General features: G+C 44.7%; 1 protein-coding gene across 2 annotated transcripts in view; it reads right to left on the bottom strand.

Moving 5' to 3' along the window:
• Positions 1-1,802: 1,802 nt before the first annotated feature.
• Positions 1,803-19,278, bottom strand: part of LOC133511847 (aryl hydrocarbon receptor-like) — an 89,991-nt gene continuing 72,515 nt past the window's right edge. The window contains exons 10-11 of one of the 2 annotated variants that reach the window (XM_061840833.1): positions 14,812-16,279; positions 1,803-8,533 (exon numbers count right to left, since the gene is read on the bottom strand). In XM_061840833.1, the coding sequence (XP_061696817.1) occupies positions 14,821-16,279 (1,459 nt within the window). In that variant the 3' untranslated portion in view covers positions 1,803-8,533; positions 14,812-14,820. Of the gene's footprint in view, positions 8,534-8,606; positions 9,500-14,811; positions 16,280-19,278 lie in introns of those variants that run through there. The other variant, XM_061840834.1, reaches the window with a different exon arrangement.

Genomic DNA, 19,278 nt, shown 5'->3' with positions numbered 1-19,278 from the left:
GAAAACTTCGGTACTCATGTTTGTTTCTTTGAGCGACCTTTGTCAAAAGCGTTTCCATAATTAGTTGTTCCAACACGATCGGCATTCAACCCTGCATCTGTGTACATCGACAGCAACACTAAACTACAGGAACCCCACTAGGACAAACTCTCTGTGTCATTTGCTTTGCCTGCCACACCAAACTACGGCAACTCCACTAGGACAAACCTTCTCTGCGTCATTTGCGTTGCCTGCATGAGAGAAATCACATGTACAATATGTTGTTATGAGGGCTCCGTGAGCCATATGCAACCACCAAAAGAGCCAGGAATGGCTCGCAAGCCACAGGTTCCCGACCTCTGTTCTACTCAGTGCAAGACACATGAAAGCTCGGATGGAGTTTTCGAAGAAACACCTGAAGCACTCCAAGACAGGGAGAAATTAGATTCTCTGCTCCAATGACACCAAGGTTGGGTTTAATTCTAAGTGGAATGATTGGAGAAAACCAGGCACTGCTCATCACTTGCGCAATACAGTCGCAACAGTGAAGCATGCAGCATCAATGCAACACAGCCAGGTACAGGGATATCCTGGACAGGAACCTCTTAACTTTCTTCTGATTGGATGACCGCTGTGTAGAACTGACTCAGCAGCTCATGTGACAGACCGTGATTCTTCAGAAGCCACAAGTACATCCTTTGCTGCGCTTTTTTGAGGACGGAGTTGATGTGCGTCTTCTACCTCAGGTCCTTTGAGACTGTAATTCTCCAAAACTTGAAGGCTCGACAGTTGCCACAAGACAGCTGGACAGCATCAGGGTAAACTGTGGTGAAGGTTGCCTCCTGAAGTCCACAATCATCTCAACAGTCTTTAGTGTGTGTAGAGTTATGGGCCGTTTCCCTGCGATGTAAAACAGGAACAAGTGCAAGCTGTTTTACAAAATGGCCAGAGATGTACATACTGCCAGAAGAAGAAGCGTAGACGTGAGAGGACACTCTGCTGGAGGCTACTTCACCTGGTTTGGGGCTGCAGACATCCAACACAGTGATCAGGGCAGGAATTTTGAGTCTGGGGTTTTCATCGTCCTGCGTGAACGACCTGACACGCAAAAGACACGCACCACACCCTTGCAACAGCAGCTTATCATTCTCTCTGCCAACCATCAGCATGAGTGGGAGCGGCACAATCTACTGGTACTAATGGCCTGCCGATCAGTCATTCAGTTCTAAAAGCTGCACCCCTGCTCTGCCGATCCTGGGCAGGGAGCGATGAACACTGGCAGAGCTAGCATTTGTAAGACCACTGGACAGCAGGATGAGGACCATTCAGTGTTGGAGTACACCCAGAAGCTGCAGGATAGACTTGAGGCTGCACATGTGTTTCCCCAAAACCAGGTGGAGATAGCTGGTATGAGACAAAGAGTAACTAAAATATACGAGGCAAGTCAGGTGAGCTGGCTTGGGTGTACTCAGGGAGATGTCCTGGTTTTTTTTTGTTTTTTTTAGATAAAGCCTGGTGCACCAGGAGTGCATGTGGATCCAAGTTCCCTGGATCGCATGCCTGTTATTCCTGTTCAGTCACCTAGTGACAGATGTGCCAGACTTTGGTCAACTATAGACTCGGGCAGCAACCGCCAAGGTTCAAGGATGTTTTTGTTGTTTTGTTGAATACCTGTAATTCTCAGTGTACCCATTTAACAGGTGTGACTGTGTGTGACATTACAGTAACATGAATTATGAATGATTTTTTTCAAATTATCCAGCGAATGAGGGGGAAGTAACACTGCTGCAACAACTCATATGCATATATTCATATTTATTAAAAATATATAGTAGAGGAACAAAAGGTTATTTCTTGACACACACGATAATGAGTAATACAAGTGCGTTACATGAAAGTGAAGCAGATTATTTATACATTAATTTGGCTGAGGTCATTTTTAAGTGGCTCCAGTCTCTAAAGAGGACGTCCCTTAGGGTTGGTTTTTGTTTCGACTGAGTGATCACATGTCAGCATTTCTTCTCCATCTAGCATTTACGCACACATTGAGACGGTGAGAAAGACAGATAGTCAGACAAATAGTGAGAGATCAATACTGGTCAAAGCTGCCACGTTGTTGGAGGGCTTTCACAGTGAGATGCATAAGTGGGATTTCTAACATTTTATTAAGTGCACTTCTTGCTCATGGAAAGCCACTGAAGAAAATGTTTCCTTAACAAAGGATGCAAAAACACATGTTCTTGTAAAGGCCACTGATTATACATTATAAATAATTTCTTTAGCGTTAAGGCAGTAAAGCCTTCCGCAAAGTTAGGATGACACTACTTTGCAAGCCTCGCAAACAAATGTTATTTTACTAGTACCCAATATCCTCACAAGTAAAAGAGATCAGCGTATTAGTAGAATGACTTGACTTTGCTGGTCTAGTAGAACTATTTTCCTCTACTACAGTACTGTCTCCCACTGCTGTATGACCAGTGTAATCCGCCTTCTGTCTGCAGTTCGCTGGGATAGGCTACAGAATATCCACATGACCCCAGTGAGAATCAGGGGCGAAAAAATGGATGGAGTGATAATTACCCAATACACACAGTTGAAAACACCCTAAAATGGCTAAGAGTTAAATATTGGAGTATTCTGAAGTCCCCTTCGCTGAGCCCTGATCTAAATCCTATTGAACATCTGTGGAGTGAGTTGAAACATGCCATCTGGAGAAAGGACCCTTCAAACCTGAGACAAATGGAGCAGTTTGTGCATGAAAAGTTGGCTAAAACTCCCGCTGAGAGGTACAGAAGTCTCACGGAAAGCTACAAAAATCGTTTGAGTGCGGTGATTTGGGAAGCATTGTTTTTATCCAGGCCTTTTTCATGAGTTGGGCTTTTAATATAATTCTGACAAACTACAATTAAAAAGCAATGTTTCATTATCATTGGTTCATTTTCATAAAATCTTTATTCATTACAACTTTTGTCAGATGGAAATTATTTCTCTGACCACTATAGGTTTTCTTTAAATGAAAGTGATGTCTCAACAGTTTGATCTGCGTGTGCACACTAGAAAAAGAGCAGCAAAACCCCTGATTTGTATTCATATCACTTTCTCATTCAAAAAAACTTGAAATTAGCTCTCTTTGGTCATGCGCCAATCTGCAATAGTCTCAAACATGGCATACTTTTCCAAATATGACCTTTAAATGGCAATTTGCGGTGCAATCTATTAATTTGTCTGATTGTTTGAAGGGATTACACTAAATGCATACCTATGGGGGGCACAAACCAGTGCAATCTGTAGGCCGGTCCCAAGCCCGGATAAATGCAGAGGGTTGCGTCAGGAAGGGCATCCGGCGTAAAAACTGTGCCAAACAAATATGTGCGTTCATCTAAAGAATCCCATACCGGATCGGTTGTGGCCCGGGTTAACAACGCCCGCCCCCAGCACTGCTAACCTGCAGGGCGTCGGTGGAAATTCAGCTACTGTGGGTCGAAGACAAAGAAGAGGAGGAAAATGGATCCATCGTCAGAAGAAAAAGAGGAATGCAATGAGGCTACAACTGAGTGTAGGGATTTTGAATGTTGGGACTATGACAGGAAAAGCTCAGGAGTTGGTTGACATGATGATTAGGAGAAAGGTTGATATTCTGTGCATCCAAGAGAGCAGGTGGAAAGGTAGTAAGGCTAGAAGTTTAGGAGCAGGGTTTAAATTATTCTACCACAGAGTAGATGGGAAGAGAAATGGAGTAGGGGTTATTTGAAAGGAAGAGCTGGCTAAGAATGTCTTGGAGGTGAAAAGAGTATCAGATCGAGTGATGAGACTAAAATTTGAAATAGAGGGTGTTATGTATAATGTGGTTAGCGGCTATGCCCCACAGGGAGGATGTGACCTAGAGTTGAAAGAGAAATTCTGGAAGGAACTAGATGAAGTAGTTCTGAGCATCCCAGACAGCGAGAGAGTTGTGATTGGTGCAGATTGTAATGGACATATTGGTAAAGGAAACAGGGGCGATGAAGAAGTGATGGGTAAGTAAGGCATCCAGGAAAGGAACTTTGAGGGACAGATGGTGGTGGACTTTGCAAAAAGGATGGAGATGGCTGTAGTGAACACTTATTTCCAGAAGAGGGAGGAACAAGTGACCGACAAGAGCAGAGGTAGAAGCACGCAGGTGGATTATATTTTGTGCAGACGATGTAATCTGAAGGAGGTTACTGACTGTAAAGTAGTGGTAGGGGAGAGTGTAGCTCAACAGCATAGGATGGTAGTGTGTAGGATGACTCTGGTGGTGGGTAGGAAGATTAAGAAGACAAAGGTACAGCAGAGAACCATGTGGTAGAAGCTGAGAAAGGAAGAATGTTGTGTGGCCTTTCGGAAAGAGGTGAGACAGGCTCTCGATGGACAGCAGAAGCTCCCGGAAGACTGGACTCCGACAGCCAAGGTAATCAGAGAGACAGGCAGGAGAGTATTTGGTGTGTCTTTTGGTAGGAAAGGGGAGAAGGAGACTTGGTGGTGGAACCCCAAAATACAGGGAGTCATACAAGGAACGAGATTAGCAAAGAAGTGGGATACTGAGAGGACTGAGGAAAGGCGAAAGGAGTAAATAGATATGCGATGAAGGGCAAAGGTAGAGGTGGCAAAGGCTAAACAAGAGGCATATGAAGACATGTACACCAGGTTGGACACGAAAGAAGGAGAAAAGGATCTCTACAGGTTGGCCAGACAGAGGGATAGAGATGGGAAGGATGTGCAGCAGGTAAGGGTGATTAAGGATAGAGATGGAAATGTGTTGACTGGTGCCAGTAGTGTGCTAAATCGATGGAAAGAATACTTTGAGAAGTTGATGAATGAAGAAAATTAGAGAGAAGGAAGAGTTGAAGAGGCAAGTGTGAAGGACCAGGAAGTGGCAATGATTACTAAGGGCGAAGTCAGAAAGGCACTACAAAGGATGAAAAATGGAAAGGCAGTTGGTCCTGACATACCGGTAGAGGTATGGAACCAATTTGGAGAGATGGCTGTGGTGTTTTTGACCAACTTATTCAACAGAATGCTAGTGGGCGAAAAGATGCCTGAAGAATGGAGGACAAGTGTTCTAGTTCCCATTTTTAAGAACAAAGGGGATGTTCAGAGCTGTGGGAACTATAGAGCAAGTTGATGAGCCAAACAATGAAGTTATGGGAAAGAGTAGTGGAGGCCAGACTCAGGACAGAAGTAAGTATCTGTGAGCAACAGTATGGTTTCATGCCTAGAAAGAGTACCACAGATGCATTATTTGCCTTGAGGATGCTCGTGGAAACACACAGAGAAGGTCAGAAGGAGCTACATTGTGTCTTTGTGGATCTAGAGAAAGCCTATGACAGAGTACCAAGAGAGGAACTGTGGTACTGCATGCGTAAGTCTGGTGTGGCAGAGAAGTATGTTAAAATAGTACAGGACATGTATGATGGCAGCAGAACAATGGTGAGGTGTGCCTTAGGTGTGACAGAGGAATTTAAGGTGGAGGTGGGACTGCATCAGGGATCAGCTCTGAGCCCCTTCCTGTTTGCAGTGGTAATGGATAGGCTGACAGATGAGGTTAGACTGGAATCCCCTTGGACCATGATGTTCGCAGATGATTTTGTGATATGCAGTGAAAGCAGGGAGCATGCAGAGAAACAATTAGAAAGATGGAGACATGCACCGGAAAGGAGAGGAATGAAAATTAGCCGAAGTAAAACAGAATATATGTGCGTGAATGACAAAAGTGGAGGGGGAAGAGTGATGCTACAGGGAGAAGAGATGCGAGGGTGGACAACTTCAAATATTTAGGGTCAACAATCCAGAGCAATGGTGAGTGTGGTAAGGAAGTGAAGAAACGGGTCCAAGCAGGTTGGAACAGCTGGCGAAAGGTGTCTGGTGTGTTATGTGACAGAAGAATCTCTGCTCGGATGAAGGGCAAAGTTTACAAAACAGTTGTGAGGCCGCCCATGTTGTACGGATTAGAGACGGTGGCACTGAAGAAACAACAGGAATCAGAACTGGAGGTAGCAGAAATGAAGATGTTGAGGTTCTCGCTCGGAGTGAGCAGGTTGGATAGGATTAGAAATGAGCTCATTAGAGGGACAGCCAAAGTTGGATGTTTTGCTGACAAGGTTCGAGAGAGCAGACTTAGATGGTTTGGACATGTTCAGAGGCGAGAGAGTGAGTATATTGGTGGTAGGGTGCTGAGGATGGAGCTGCAAGGCAAAAGAGCGGGAGGAAGACCAAAGAGAAGGTTTATGGATGTGGTGAGGGAAGACATGAGGGCAGTTGGGGTTAGAGAGGAAGATGCAGGAGATAGGCTAGGATGGCAAAAGATGACAAGCCGAAAGGAAAAGAAGAAGACACTAATACATTACATTTTAAACACAAAAGAACTCATCTTTTTGAGCAGTTTCATCTTCACAATTTTTGAATTTTATTCTGAAGTATTCGTTTATCTGGTTTGTCATATGAAGCCATCGTCTAAATTGGGCATGTTTGTGATTACGTCAACATGGTATTATGTTTGCCACATCCTGCACATATTCTTTCTCGCTCTCTTCTCTCTCTGTATATGTATAATATATAATGCAACAAAGACATTTTATGTACTTACTCTAAGGGTCTTGTTGATCCATTCATTCAAAATTAAGTAGCCAAAATGCAATTAAATGAAATGAGTTATTTTACTTTGAGAAAGCAATGTTTTTAACAAGATAACTTAAATACAGTAATTTAAAACAAAATCTTCCCAGCACTGTGTTTGACGTTGCACATGTATAGGACAACTATAGGACTACTAGTAGGACAACTACATGTTACAGGCGAGACAAAACTTTGCATTGTTGCTACTTGAGCAGCACTAGGTGTTAACTGGTAGAATTTTATATCATCGCTAATATAACTAAATGTTGTTGGTGCCCAGTTGTCAACTAGTGCACTTTTTGCTTCAATGGTATCATGTAATTTTCCTACTTGTTTGCCCAATCTGTTCTACTAGTGAGGACAAAGAGCACGCTCATAATGGGGCTTAAGTCGGATATTGAATATTTCCATAAAGTTGTTTAAACATTTGTTGGAAAAAATATTCGTAAGTCATGGTAGTTCAACAGGTTCTACTAATGCGCTGAATTGCCTTACTAGTGAGAAAAAAGGGTACTAGTACACACACCTTAAGGTGGATATCAAGGATGTTGAATCAATGCTTCAACGGCTCTCGTTAAAATTTCAAACCACAGTGGAATACCCTTACGCATGTGGGATGTCATGCCTTTGTGATGTCTACCGAAGGCAAAAAAAAAATTATTTCAAGCCCCACCACCTGTTCTATGTTGGTCCCCTTTATACATCTTTACAGCTGCAAAGCAGTAATAGAGAAAAGCTGTTTTTTAAAGGCAACATGGAAGGGTTTACAGTTGATGACAGAAGTACGTGATCTCGCCTAAAGGGGGTATCCTTTGGGCGATCGAGTCCCTTCAATGACAAAACAAGTCACTCATGCTTGTGGTTATCAGAATTCCAGCTTTCCTATTGGAGTGGTCTGATGCGGACCATACTTTAACAACCACATTGATTCTCATGCTTGAAACCGGTACAACCACAAGGTTGTTTTAGCCACATGGATGGAAAGCTGTGCTTTCCATGCTACTACTCAACACCCTAAAGGGTGTGGAGCGTACAGGGTTGGCCGCTCTGCATACACAACACAAATGAGATTGTCACAACAGCTATGTTATCTGGAAATACAAAAAGAACACTTTCAACATGAAACTACACATTTTTTTGGGGGCAGCTTGCTCGACTAGTGGTTAGTAAGTCTCCCTCACAGCCGAGAGGTGATCGGTCGAATCTTATCGTGGGCGCTCTTGTCTGGAGTTTGCAATTTTCCCAGTGCTTGTGTGGGTCTCCTAAGGGGTCAGGTGTCCTAGCACATTCCAAAAATATGCATGTTAGGTTCACTGAAGACTAAATTGTCCATTGGCGTGAATGTGCCCTTGATGAGCTGGCTACCAGTCCAGGGTGTAATTTGCCTCCTCCCCAAAGTCAGATGGTACACGCTCTAGTTCACAGGCTACTCAAATATGGACAAGCTCTCGAAAATGGATGGGTGAATGTACACATGGCTTCAAACATTTTTGTTTTAAGTGTATGCTTCAGGTAACTTAAAATGATGCATTTCACAAATGTTATTTTTCCCATCTATTTAAATTTTTAGGCCCACCCTGTATACATAACTAAACATCTTGAGGGTGATTGCTTTAACAAGTTATACATGTATATTTGTGTCTTTGTAAGAGAACATGACTGCAATCAATGCTGGTTTTCCCTTGTAAAAACTGAAATCTTTGGCTGACTTTGTTCATGTCTTCATACTTCATTCTATTATACAGAACTTTCAAGTGACTAAATATGAGACAGATACAAGAGGATATATGTGAAAGTAAGTGTAAGGGTCGGCGAATAAACGCTGATACTGCAAGCGGGGGTGAGGGAGTGCTGCTGGTCTGTAGCCGTGGCAACATCACAAACAGGCATGTCATCGACGAGTGGCAACTGCTCGCGCCATCTATTAAGAAAAAAAAGAAACTCAAGAAAGGACTTGCACAAAGAGTTAAAACATATGCAACTTTAGCAGAACTAAGTACAGTGGAGCCTCGGTTCTCGACCACAATCCATTCCAGAAGGCCGGTTGAAAAGTAAAACGTTTGAAATTACAATTAATGGGAAATGGAATAATGCATTCCAAGCCTAAATTTTTTTTTTTTTCGCATTTCCTGATAATAAGCTGCACAGTAGAAATACATGTATAGTTGAAATACTTTATATAATTAAATCATTTAAGAAATACATTTATTTTTTGCTTAAAATGTATGCTTTAGTCGTAGAGTATGCTAGGCTGGTAGGGCATTGCCGTATTTGTAGAGACTCGGCCCCCAGCCTTGTAAACCTTTTATTATCAAAAAAAGTGTAGAATAACTTGAAACAAGCAATAACAAGGGGGAAAAAAACTGAAAATGTGTTTTTTATTTGCACAGAAAGTAACATACAAAAAAATGTAACTTGCAACTAGAGGTACGGTTAAAGGAACAAAAGAAAGAAAACTGCAAAACAATCAACTGTTTCAAATGTCTTCGGTGGGGGTGACTCGCCCCTTTTTAACAAAGAACCAATCTAATGAAGACTGTTTCTGCCATCTTTTGAGGACTTTTTTGAAGTGCCTCATAACAACATCATTGAAATTTTGCAATGCTTTGCAACATTCTTTACTTTGTTGGGGTGATGGGAGTTCGACAAAATTATGGATGTTGTCCCATTTGGCGCAGATAGATTTTATATCCTCACTTGAGACATCCTTCCTGCCTCCAGCCTCATCTCCTCCTCCAACGTCTTCTTCTGCTCCTCCTGAAGGTGCAGGAGTTCCTTAGTAGTGAGCTTGACACGATGCTCCCTCCAGCAAGTCATCAAGATCATCAGTGTCCATGTCCAAACCGAGATTTTGGCTCATTACCATTTCATGGATGAGTTGACAATCCTGTGGAGACCCAAAAATCATGAAGGGTTAGCTGAGTGTCACTTGTCACCTCGAAGCATCTTTGGAACAAAAATTTTGGACACAACTTCTTGAAATTGGCGATGATTGCTGGTCCATGGACTGAATGAAGGCGTCGTGTTAGGAGGAAGAAACTTGAATTTGATTAATTCAAATTCATCTGTTAAATCGTCCTCCAAACCTGGAGGGTGGGCAGGCGCATTGTCCATAAGCAGAAGGCAGTGTAAGGGCAACCTTTTTCTCCTCCAAATAGGCCTTCACAGTCGGTACAAAATTGCTGGGTCAGCCAAGCCTTGGAGTTGGACCACCACATAACAGGCAATGTACGATCATAATGCTGTTCTGCTTGAATGCACGGGGATTCTCAGAATGGTACACTTGGAATCACCGATAGCATTACTACATAAAAGAAGCGTAAGCCTGTCCTTCATAGGCTTGTGCCGTGGCATCAACTTTTTCTCCTGCGTGATGTAGGTCCTTTGTGGCATTTTCTTCCAGAATAGGCCCGTTTCATCACAGTGGAAAACCTGCTGGAGAAGGAAGTCATTGGCCGTGACGAAATGGGCAAACACGGCTTTGAATTTTTCCGCGGTCGCACGCATTACGTCTTTTCCGTTTTTTTCGGAGGTGCGTCCGAAGTCACAATAACAAATCGCCGTGGATCAGCTGGTCGGGGCATTTGAATACCGATTTTCGTTTGAAAACCAAAGCAAAAAAATTCATTTTCATTCGAAAACTGATTTGTATAAAAACAAAGATGTTTGAAAACCAAGGTACCACTGTACTGTATACCATATTTGTTTTTGCTACTTGACTACTTGACAGCCGAGTACAAAGATGGAAGGACAAAACACTAATAAAATAAAGCTACTTTAGAAGACATTTGTTTATAATGGTTTAGCTCACTAAAAGACGTTATGGCTGATGCCATTTTGAGTAGAACCATGATGAATCATACAATTCACAAAAAAATAAGCCATGAGACACGGCTAAAAGACTCCTAAAATTAACAATATAAAGTGGAATCTCAGGGTTTGAACGTCTCAGTGGTTGTACAAAAAGTAAGAAAAGTATGTATAAAAAAAAAGTGGCTTTTGACCCAATTCTCGGTGGCCGAACGCCTAGGTAAAGCTGAAACCATGTTAAATGGGTAGCCAACTCAAGCCGAGGAATGACGAACATGCTGCTAACCTCGACTCGGGACATAGTGAGTTGGTGATGAGAGTACTTCATAGATCTCCTTAAATCCATCGAAACACCTTAAGGAAGCAGCGTATGAAGTCTCTGAGGTGGGGTCTCCTATCTCTGGGGTTGAGGTCACTGAGGTGCTGAAAAAACTCCTTGGTGGCAAGGCCACAGGGGTGGATGAGATTTGCCCAGATTTCCTTATGGCTCATGAAATTGTGGGGCTGCCCTGGTTAACATGCCTCACCAACATCGCATGGACATCGGCGAGAGTGCCTCCAGATTGGGAAGCTGAGGTGGTGGTCCCTCTTTTTCAGAAGGGGGACCGGAGGGTATGTTCCAACTACAGGGGAATTACCCTCCTCAGACTCCCTGGTAAAGTCTATTAAGGGGTGCTGGATAGGAGAGTCACTCGCTACGTTGAATCTCAGATTCAGGACGAGGTTCGTTTTTTGTCCTGACCGTGAAACAGTTGACCGAGTCTACAACCTAGACTGGGTCCTCAAAGGTACATGGGAGTTCGCCCAATCAGTCTACATGTGTTTTTGTGAATTTGGAGAAGGCATTTGACCTTGTGCCTTGGGGAGTCCTGTGGGTTTTCTTCGGGACTATGGGGTACCGAACTACCTGATACTAGCTTTTGGTCCCTCCAGAGTTTAGTCCGCATTGCTGGCAGTAAGTCGGACTTGTATCCAGTGAGGGTTGGATGACACCAAGGCTGCCCTTTGTCACCGATTTTGTCCATAACTTTTATGGACAGAATTTTTAGGCACAGCCGAGGCGTCGAATGTGTTCGGTTTGGTGGACTCAGCATTGCATCTCTGGTCTGCAGATGATGTGGTTCTGTTGACTACATCAAGCTATTGTCTCCACCAACTGAATGTGAAGCGGTCAGGATGGAAATCAGCACCTCCAAATCTGAGACTATGGTCCTGAGTTGGAAAAGAGTTGCGTGCCCGTGCCCGTGGTGAGCAGATGGTTTAGGGCATAGTCTGCTACCTGATATATACAATGTTTTAGTTGCTCCAACTGAAAATTTATTCTGATTGAAGCTCACAGGTGTTCTCCTCTTGCCCGTGAGGGTTTTCTTCAGGCACTCCAGTTATCTCCCACATCCCCAAAACATGGGAAGGAACAAACATTCATTGGAAACTAAATCAAGGGTCACCAACACGGTGCCCGCAGGTGCATGGTAGCCCACGAGGACAATTTAAGGTGCCCGTGAGGTATGTTGTAAAAATACCACAGCTTTAAATTTTGAATCTGACAAGCTTTTGTTATTTAAATTTTTAAAATACCTGTAATGTCACATCATACAATAAATTAAAACGAAAATATTTTATCCATGTATAATGAACTATGACCGAAGTTTCCTGCAAAAAAATCATACAATCAGTTTTCACGAAGTAGCCCGCAGCCTCAAAAAAGTTGATGACCCCTGCTCTAAATAAACAAAAACATCCAACACCGCATAATAGGAATGATGATGAAAGGACATTGTAAATTTGCATTCCTTGGAGCTTTGGCTGATTACATTAATAAAAAAATCCATCTGTTATTACATTACAAAACAAACTTCATATTATCACGTGATCATACAGAGTTTTAAATAAAGTATTCATTGATTTTCCGTTCTGCTTATCCTCGCTAGGTTTGCAGGCTTGCTTGTCCCAGCTTTCTTTGGGCAAGAGGCGGGATATACCCCAAACGGTTGCCAGTCAATCACAAGGATTGTGTTACAAATAATAATTCTTAGTAATCAATTTTTTACAATTCTGCACTGTATTACAAAAGAACACGTGCTCCCATTTATGCAGTCCTTGAATGCACTTCATGCACTCATGTAGTTGCTGTGTGCCTATCTTAGTTTCATTGGGAAAATGGAAAATCCAGCAATTGTTGACTCTTATTGTTTTGAGCATGTCCAAACAGGTCCCTCTACTGGTCACTTTTAATATTACAGTTGTATTACAGTTATGTTCATCAACATTTGAACAGACCCTGCTATTTGACTACTGTACACACGTATATTGCAATGATGATAAAATATCACACACCCATAATTCCGGCTGACCATTAGGATATTTTTTAATCAGTTTGGGGAAAGAAATGTAAACCAAGCTCATACATTTTATTAAAAACTGTGCAGTACTCAAAGACGTTCTCCAACGCAGGAATTTCACCATCATAAAATTAAAAGGTTTCCTTTTCTTTAGCCATCTAATGTTTTGCTCACAGTCTACTTCCAAGATTTGATGAAACGTGCAGTAAATAAACCAAGGGCAGTATAATTATGGGGTGTCCCTGAACCTACTGTATGTACCATTCATAGAGGAAAATGGATTCCCTAGAATTAACTACTGATTACGGGTGGGTCAAAAATAAATATTTATATACAGTGAAGAAAATAAGTATTTGAACACCCTGCTATATTGCAAGTTCTCCCACTTAAAAATCATGGAGGGGTCTGAAATTTTCATCGTAGGTGCATGTCCACTGTGAGAGAGATAATCTAAAAAGAAAAATCCAGAAATCACAATGTATGATTTTTTAACGATTTATTAGTGTGATACAGCTGCAAATAAGTATTTGAACACCTGAGAAAACCAATTTTGGTATTTGGTACAGTAGCCTTTGTTTGCAATTACAGAGGTCAAACGTTTACTGTAGTTGTTCATCCGGTTTGCACACACTGCAGGAGGGATTTTGGCCCATTCCTCCAAACAGATCTTCTCTAGATCAGACAGGTTTCTGGGCTGTCGCGGAGAAAGTTTCAGAGTTTCAGCTCCCTCCAAAGATTTTCTATTGGGTTTAGGTGTGTAGACTGACTAGGCCACGCCAGAAACTCGATATGCCTCTTATGGAGCCACTCCTTGATTTTCCTGGTTGTGTGCTTTGAGTTATTGTCATGCTGAAAGACCCAGCCACGACCCATCTTCAATGCTCTGCGTGAGGGAAAGAGGTTGTTCCCCAAAATCTCACAATACATAACCGCAGTCATCCTCTCCTTAATATAGTGCAGTCATCCTGTCATCATTCATCTTCCTCCAAACACGGTGAGTGGAATTATGACGTTCCATTTTAGTCTCATCTGACCACAAAACTTTCTTCCATGACTCCTCTATATCATCCAAATGGTCATTGGAAAACTTAAGACGGGGCTTCACATGTGCTGGTTTAAGAAGGGGAACCCTCCGTGCCATGCATGATTTCAAACCATGATGTCTTAGTGTATTACCAACAGTCACCTTGAAGTGGTGGTCCCAGCTCTTTTCAGGTCATTGACCAAGTCCTGTCATGTTGTCCTGGGCTGATATCTTTCATGGGGATCCACTCTGATTGAGATTGACCATCATGTTTAGCTTCCTCCATTTTCTAACGATTGCTCTAACAGTGGACCTTTTTTCACCAAGTTGCTTGGCAATTTCTCCATAGCCCTTTGAAGCCATGTGGAGTTGGACAGTTTTGTCTCTGGTGTCTTTGGGCAGCTTTTTGGACTTGGCCATGTTACAAGTTTGATTCTTACTGACTGTATGGGGTGGACAGGTGTCTTTATGCAGCTAATGACCTCACACAGGTGCATGTGATTTAGGATAATACATAGAGTAGAGGTGGACTTTTAAAGGCAGACTAACAGGTCTTTGAGGGTCAGAATTCTAGCTGATAAGACAGGTGTTTAAATACTTATTTGCAGCTGTATCACACAAATAAATCGTTAAAAAAAATCATGCATTGTGATTTCTGCATTTTTCTTCTTAGATTATCTCTTTCACGGTGGACATGCACCTACGATGAAAATTTCAGACCTTTCCATGATTTCCAAGTGGGAGAACGTGCAATACAGCAGGGTGTTGAAATACTTATTTTCTTCAATGTATATGGTGAAGCATCATATAGTTTAAAAAAAAAAAAAGACTAGTTGATTGTTGGTTTGTACGCTACTTACTGCTTCCAATGTGAGATCCTTATTTTACATAAATGTATTGGGCTTTTTCTGGATTTGCACCAAAACTTGCTATGTAAGAAACCAAGTAATTAACAAATTAGACATAACATCTGTCAATTTGGAGAAATCGACAACAAGATAAGCTCAAAGCATATATTTGTACCTGCTCATATCATTCCTGGTAGCATTGAAGGTTAAAGACTCGCTGCGACGCTGACATGTTGGACGGTGTTATCATCGGATTGATGCTTGAGTTTTCCTGGCTGTTGGGTGACGAACCCACCACAGGATGACTGGCACCCCACTGGATTTCGCAGTTACCCTGCAGGGAACTCTGGTCTAGGCATGTTCCCCTCTGGTAGGACAACTGCGGGAGCGTCAGGGTCTCCGCGTACATGCAGCTGCTGGGATTGGCTGCCTGGACGCCTGCCAGTCCATCTTGCTGTGTGTGGTCTAGCCCATTGACGCCCCCCCTTGGCCAGGGGCCGGCATGTGGGAATGTTTGGCTTTCCAGCATCGCTACATGGGGCAGCTTGTACTGACCCTGTGACCGCAAAGAAGGACAAGTTGAAGGCTCAAGGTTGGTGTCATTGGGAGTGTTAAAGTCATTGCAAGGAATCGTTGGTTGGGTGACAGAGTAGATGTTATTCTGGTGACGAATAGGTTGAATAGGATGTTGCTGCTGTCTAAAACCTGCAAAGTGGCCCGGAGCAGTGAAAGAATCAGGTACAATAAGTTCTGGGAGTTCTATTTCTGGGCTGAAAATGTCATGAAGTTGTAGCTGCAGAAGAGGAGTTTTGTGCTCATTCGTAGGACCTGGTAGAGGTCCACAGTGGGAAAGTTTCTGGGCACTATTGAATACTGGAGCAGATTCTACTAAGATCTCCCCGGAGATAACATGTCGGAGGTCTTTCTCTGGAGCACAGAAGCTGTTCGTTTGAGGGAAAGTCTCACCCAGGTTCGGTGTAGGAAACTGCTGTGATGGTTGATTGAAGATGTCCTGTTTCAGGCAGGTGGCAGAGCACTCTTGACCATTCTCCTTGAACAAAACTGAATCAATGTGGTCGAATATCTCGCTGATGAGGATGTTGTCCAAATCGGACCGCACGCTGTCCTGCTGGTCGCTATCCTGGCCCAACTGCTTGACAGACTCCTCCCACTGCATCAGCTCTGAATCGTCCACCCCAAGGTTCTCCAGGGCACCAATGAAGTCACCCTTCTGCGCCATCTCCTGTAGACCCTCGATCACAGTCATCACCGACCGCTTGGCCTCCTCCTTCACCACGATGGGGGCACTGGAAGTGGCCGCCACACCTGTTTCCTGCCAAGCATCACTGGGCACACTCACCAGCGCTCGACTGTCCACAAAGATCTGATCCACGGGAAATGGCACTTCTGGCATTGGCCTGTAGGCAGACTCATCCTGCCTGAGGAAGCAGTCCAGTAGTGAGCGAGGAAGCTGTGTGCCCTTGCTGGTGTTCATGTCATCGTTATTGTTGAACTTTTTGTTGAACTGCGTCTGTGTGAGGTCCATGGTTGGGCCGGTGTTGTAAAGCACAGCCTCACCCGTAGTGAAGCTGAAGGGCAGCTCCATCCTCCTCTGGCGGAGGTACTCCTCACCCTCAGCGTTTCTGGAACATGCAAAGCAAAAGTCAACGACAAGATATTGAACATTCATTTAGGAACCTTACACAGGTACTAGCTTTGACTGGAAAATTTTAAAAACATGACCTAAAATGAAACCTCATCATAAACAATTATATTTTCAAAATTTTGTCAAGAACATTTCTGTGCAATATATTACAATAGTTGATAAATTATGGCTTTAATATTTGTAATTTTAATGATTTTGTAAAGGACCAGTTGTCCCTATTTGGTCATTTCAGTTTTTTTTTTTTTTTTACAAATATTTAGGAGGGATATTATTTTCAGTACTTATCTTTAAAGGACAAGAGAACTTTATTTTGTAAAACTAACTTTTATTTTGAATTTTCAGACAGGATATTCTCTCTTGCAGCTCATATTTTTTTTCCTTTCCATGGTGCAGCTGCTGCATGGTGTACCTGTTTTGAGATTACCATGGATTTTGTTTATACGCCCTCAGTTAGAGAGGAGAAAGGTAATTTTGTTATTGAACAATGCATTTGTGAATGTTTATTTGTGTCATGCTCCTGGATTCCAGCCAGGGCTGGGCGTGGCCAGCTAATCTGAAGGTGCACACCTGCGCCTCATGACCTTTGATTAAGACCCAGTACATATAGGACCCGGGGGACGACTATTACTCTGCTAGATGGTTGCCTCTCATGCCTCGTTCCCGCACTACCGTACTCCTGACGTCTACCTCCCCTGTACCGACCAACGCCTGTCTCCCGACCTACCCCGTAAGCCTGCCGTTACTGATCTTGCTGCTTGTTTGGACTGACTCCCTGGTAACCGACATTGGAACGAATAAAGGCTTATTCCGCACTGCTTACCTCTCACCTGAGTCGTGCATTTGGGTCCACCCCCGAGTCTCGTCCGTGACAGAACGATCTAGCCAAGAACATGGACCCAGCCGACTCTGAAGCCATTCGCCGTGCGCTGCAAGTGCAGGGCAAACACCTGGGTGAGCAAGAGGCTGCTCTCCAGGGTATGACTCACCAGATCCAGGAGCTCTGCATCCAGCTGCAACCGTGGCTAGCCTCCCAAGCTAGCGCGGCCGCTCTTGTGCCTCCCCGTGCCACCATCACTCCGCTCTCTCGACCAGAGCGGTTCTCAGGCGACTCCGGTAACGTCAAGCACTTCCTGGCGCAGTGCGATCTCCACTTTGAGCTGCAAGCTCCCGCTTTTCCCACGTACCGCTCCCGGATCACCTTCGTCATTTCCCACATGACAGGGAGGGCGGAGGCATGGGCCACTGCCGAGTGGAGCCGTAACTCGGAGACCTGCCGCTCATGGGCGAGCTTCGTCTGCGCGCTCACCCAGGTGTTCCAGTATGCGGCTCCGGAAAGCCAGGCGGCGTCGTCACTCATGACAATTCGCCAGGGGTGTCGCCGCGTGTCCGACTACGCCATCGAGTTCCGGATTCGGGCTGCCGAGAGCCGCTGGAATGAGGAAGCCCTCCATGACGGGTTTTACGAGGGACTGTCCCCACAGATCCGTGGTCACCTCGTGGCCATGGATCTTCCGCCTTCGCTTAACTCCCTCATCGCATTGGCCCTCAAGGTGGACCAGCGCCTCACCGTGCAGAGACAGATGGGGGGCCTGAGGGAGGAGGAGAGGGAGAGTCGCAGTCCGGTTGTTTCCGCTTCCCGGCCACCCGTGTTGTCAGCTTCACCAGAAGCCATGCAAGTGGAGGGGCTTGGCAGCTCAGCGGAGGAGCGCTTACGTCGGCGACGAGAGGGACGCTGTTTTTACTGCGGGCGTTTGGGACACTTGATCGCCCGTTGCCCGACTTGACCAGGGCATTCTGACATCAGGATCGCTTCTCCGGTGAGTGTGCGGTACACCGCGACGGGGTCAGGGAGGTCCCTTCTTCACCTCACCTTGGGAACGGACTCCCGTTCATGCTCTGTGACGGCTTTCATTGATTCTGGGTCGGAAGCAAATCTGATAAATCCCCGCGTGGTCGAGGAGCTGGGGGCACCAACCTTTCCCACGCAAAGTTTTGGTCACGCCTATGCCGCCAACGGCAAGTTCCTTTGTCGGGTTACACATCGCACTCAGACGCTACGTATGAGCTTTCCGGACGCTCACTCGGAGCGTATTAGCTTTCATGTCTTCGACGCACGTAGTAGCGACATCATCTTGGGCAGCCCGTGGCTCAAAGAACATAATCCGCACATAGATTGGGCCACGGGTCAGATCAAGACTTGGGGAGAGGACTGTCTCAGTCGCTGTGTCGCTGTCCGGAGAGACAGGGGTATTCAAGTTGCGCCGGTTCGGCTAACAGAACCTAGTACCGCCCTGGACCTGACCGCAGTGCCATCCTGCTACCATGACCTACGGGAGGTCTTCTCTGAATCTAAAGCAAAGTCTCTGCCGCCACATCGGTCATACGACTGCGCGATTGAACTCCTGCCAGGCACCTCTCCTCCCAGAGGGAAACTGTTCTCTTTAACCGGACCAGAGCATCAAGCCATGAGGGACTACATCGAGGACTCGCTGGCAGCCGGACTCATTCGCCCCTCATCCTCACCAGCCCGTGCGGGTTTTTTTTTTGTCAAGAAGAAGGACTCCACGCTGCGACCCTGCATCGACTACCGAGGCCTGAACGACATCACAGTCAAGAACAGGTACCCTTTGCCGCTTATCTCTACAGCATTCGAGCTCCTCCAGGGAGCCCGGATCTTCACCAAGCTCGACCTGCGCAGCGCTTACCATCTGGTGCGGATTCGGGAAGGGGATGAGTGGAAGACGGCATTCAACACCCCCACAGGGCACTATGAGTATCTGGTGATGCCCTTCGGACTGACTAACGCTCCGGCCGTCTTTCAGAACTTCATCAACGACGTGCTTCGGGAGTTCCTGAACAGATCTGTCTTTGTTTATCTGGATGATATTCTCATCTTTTCAGCAGACCTAACCTCTCACATTCAACAAGTCAGAGAGGTGCTCCGGCGTCTGCAGCAGCACCAATTATACGTGAATC

The sequence above is a fragment of the Syngnathoides biaculeatus genome, chromosome 14, assembly GCF_019802595.1.
Source record: "Syngnathoides biaculeatus isolate LvHL_M chromosome 14, ASM1980259v1, whole genome shotgun sequence".
NCBI classification, from domain to species: domain Eukaryota; kingdom Metazoa; phylum Chordata; class Actinopteri; order Syngnathiformes; family Syngnathidae; genus Syngnathoides; species Syngnathoides biaculeatus.
Note: the sequence above shows the minus strand (reverse complement) of the source record. Positions and strands in the feature narration are given on the sequence as shown.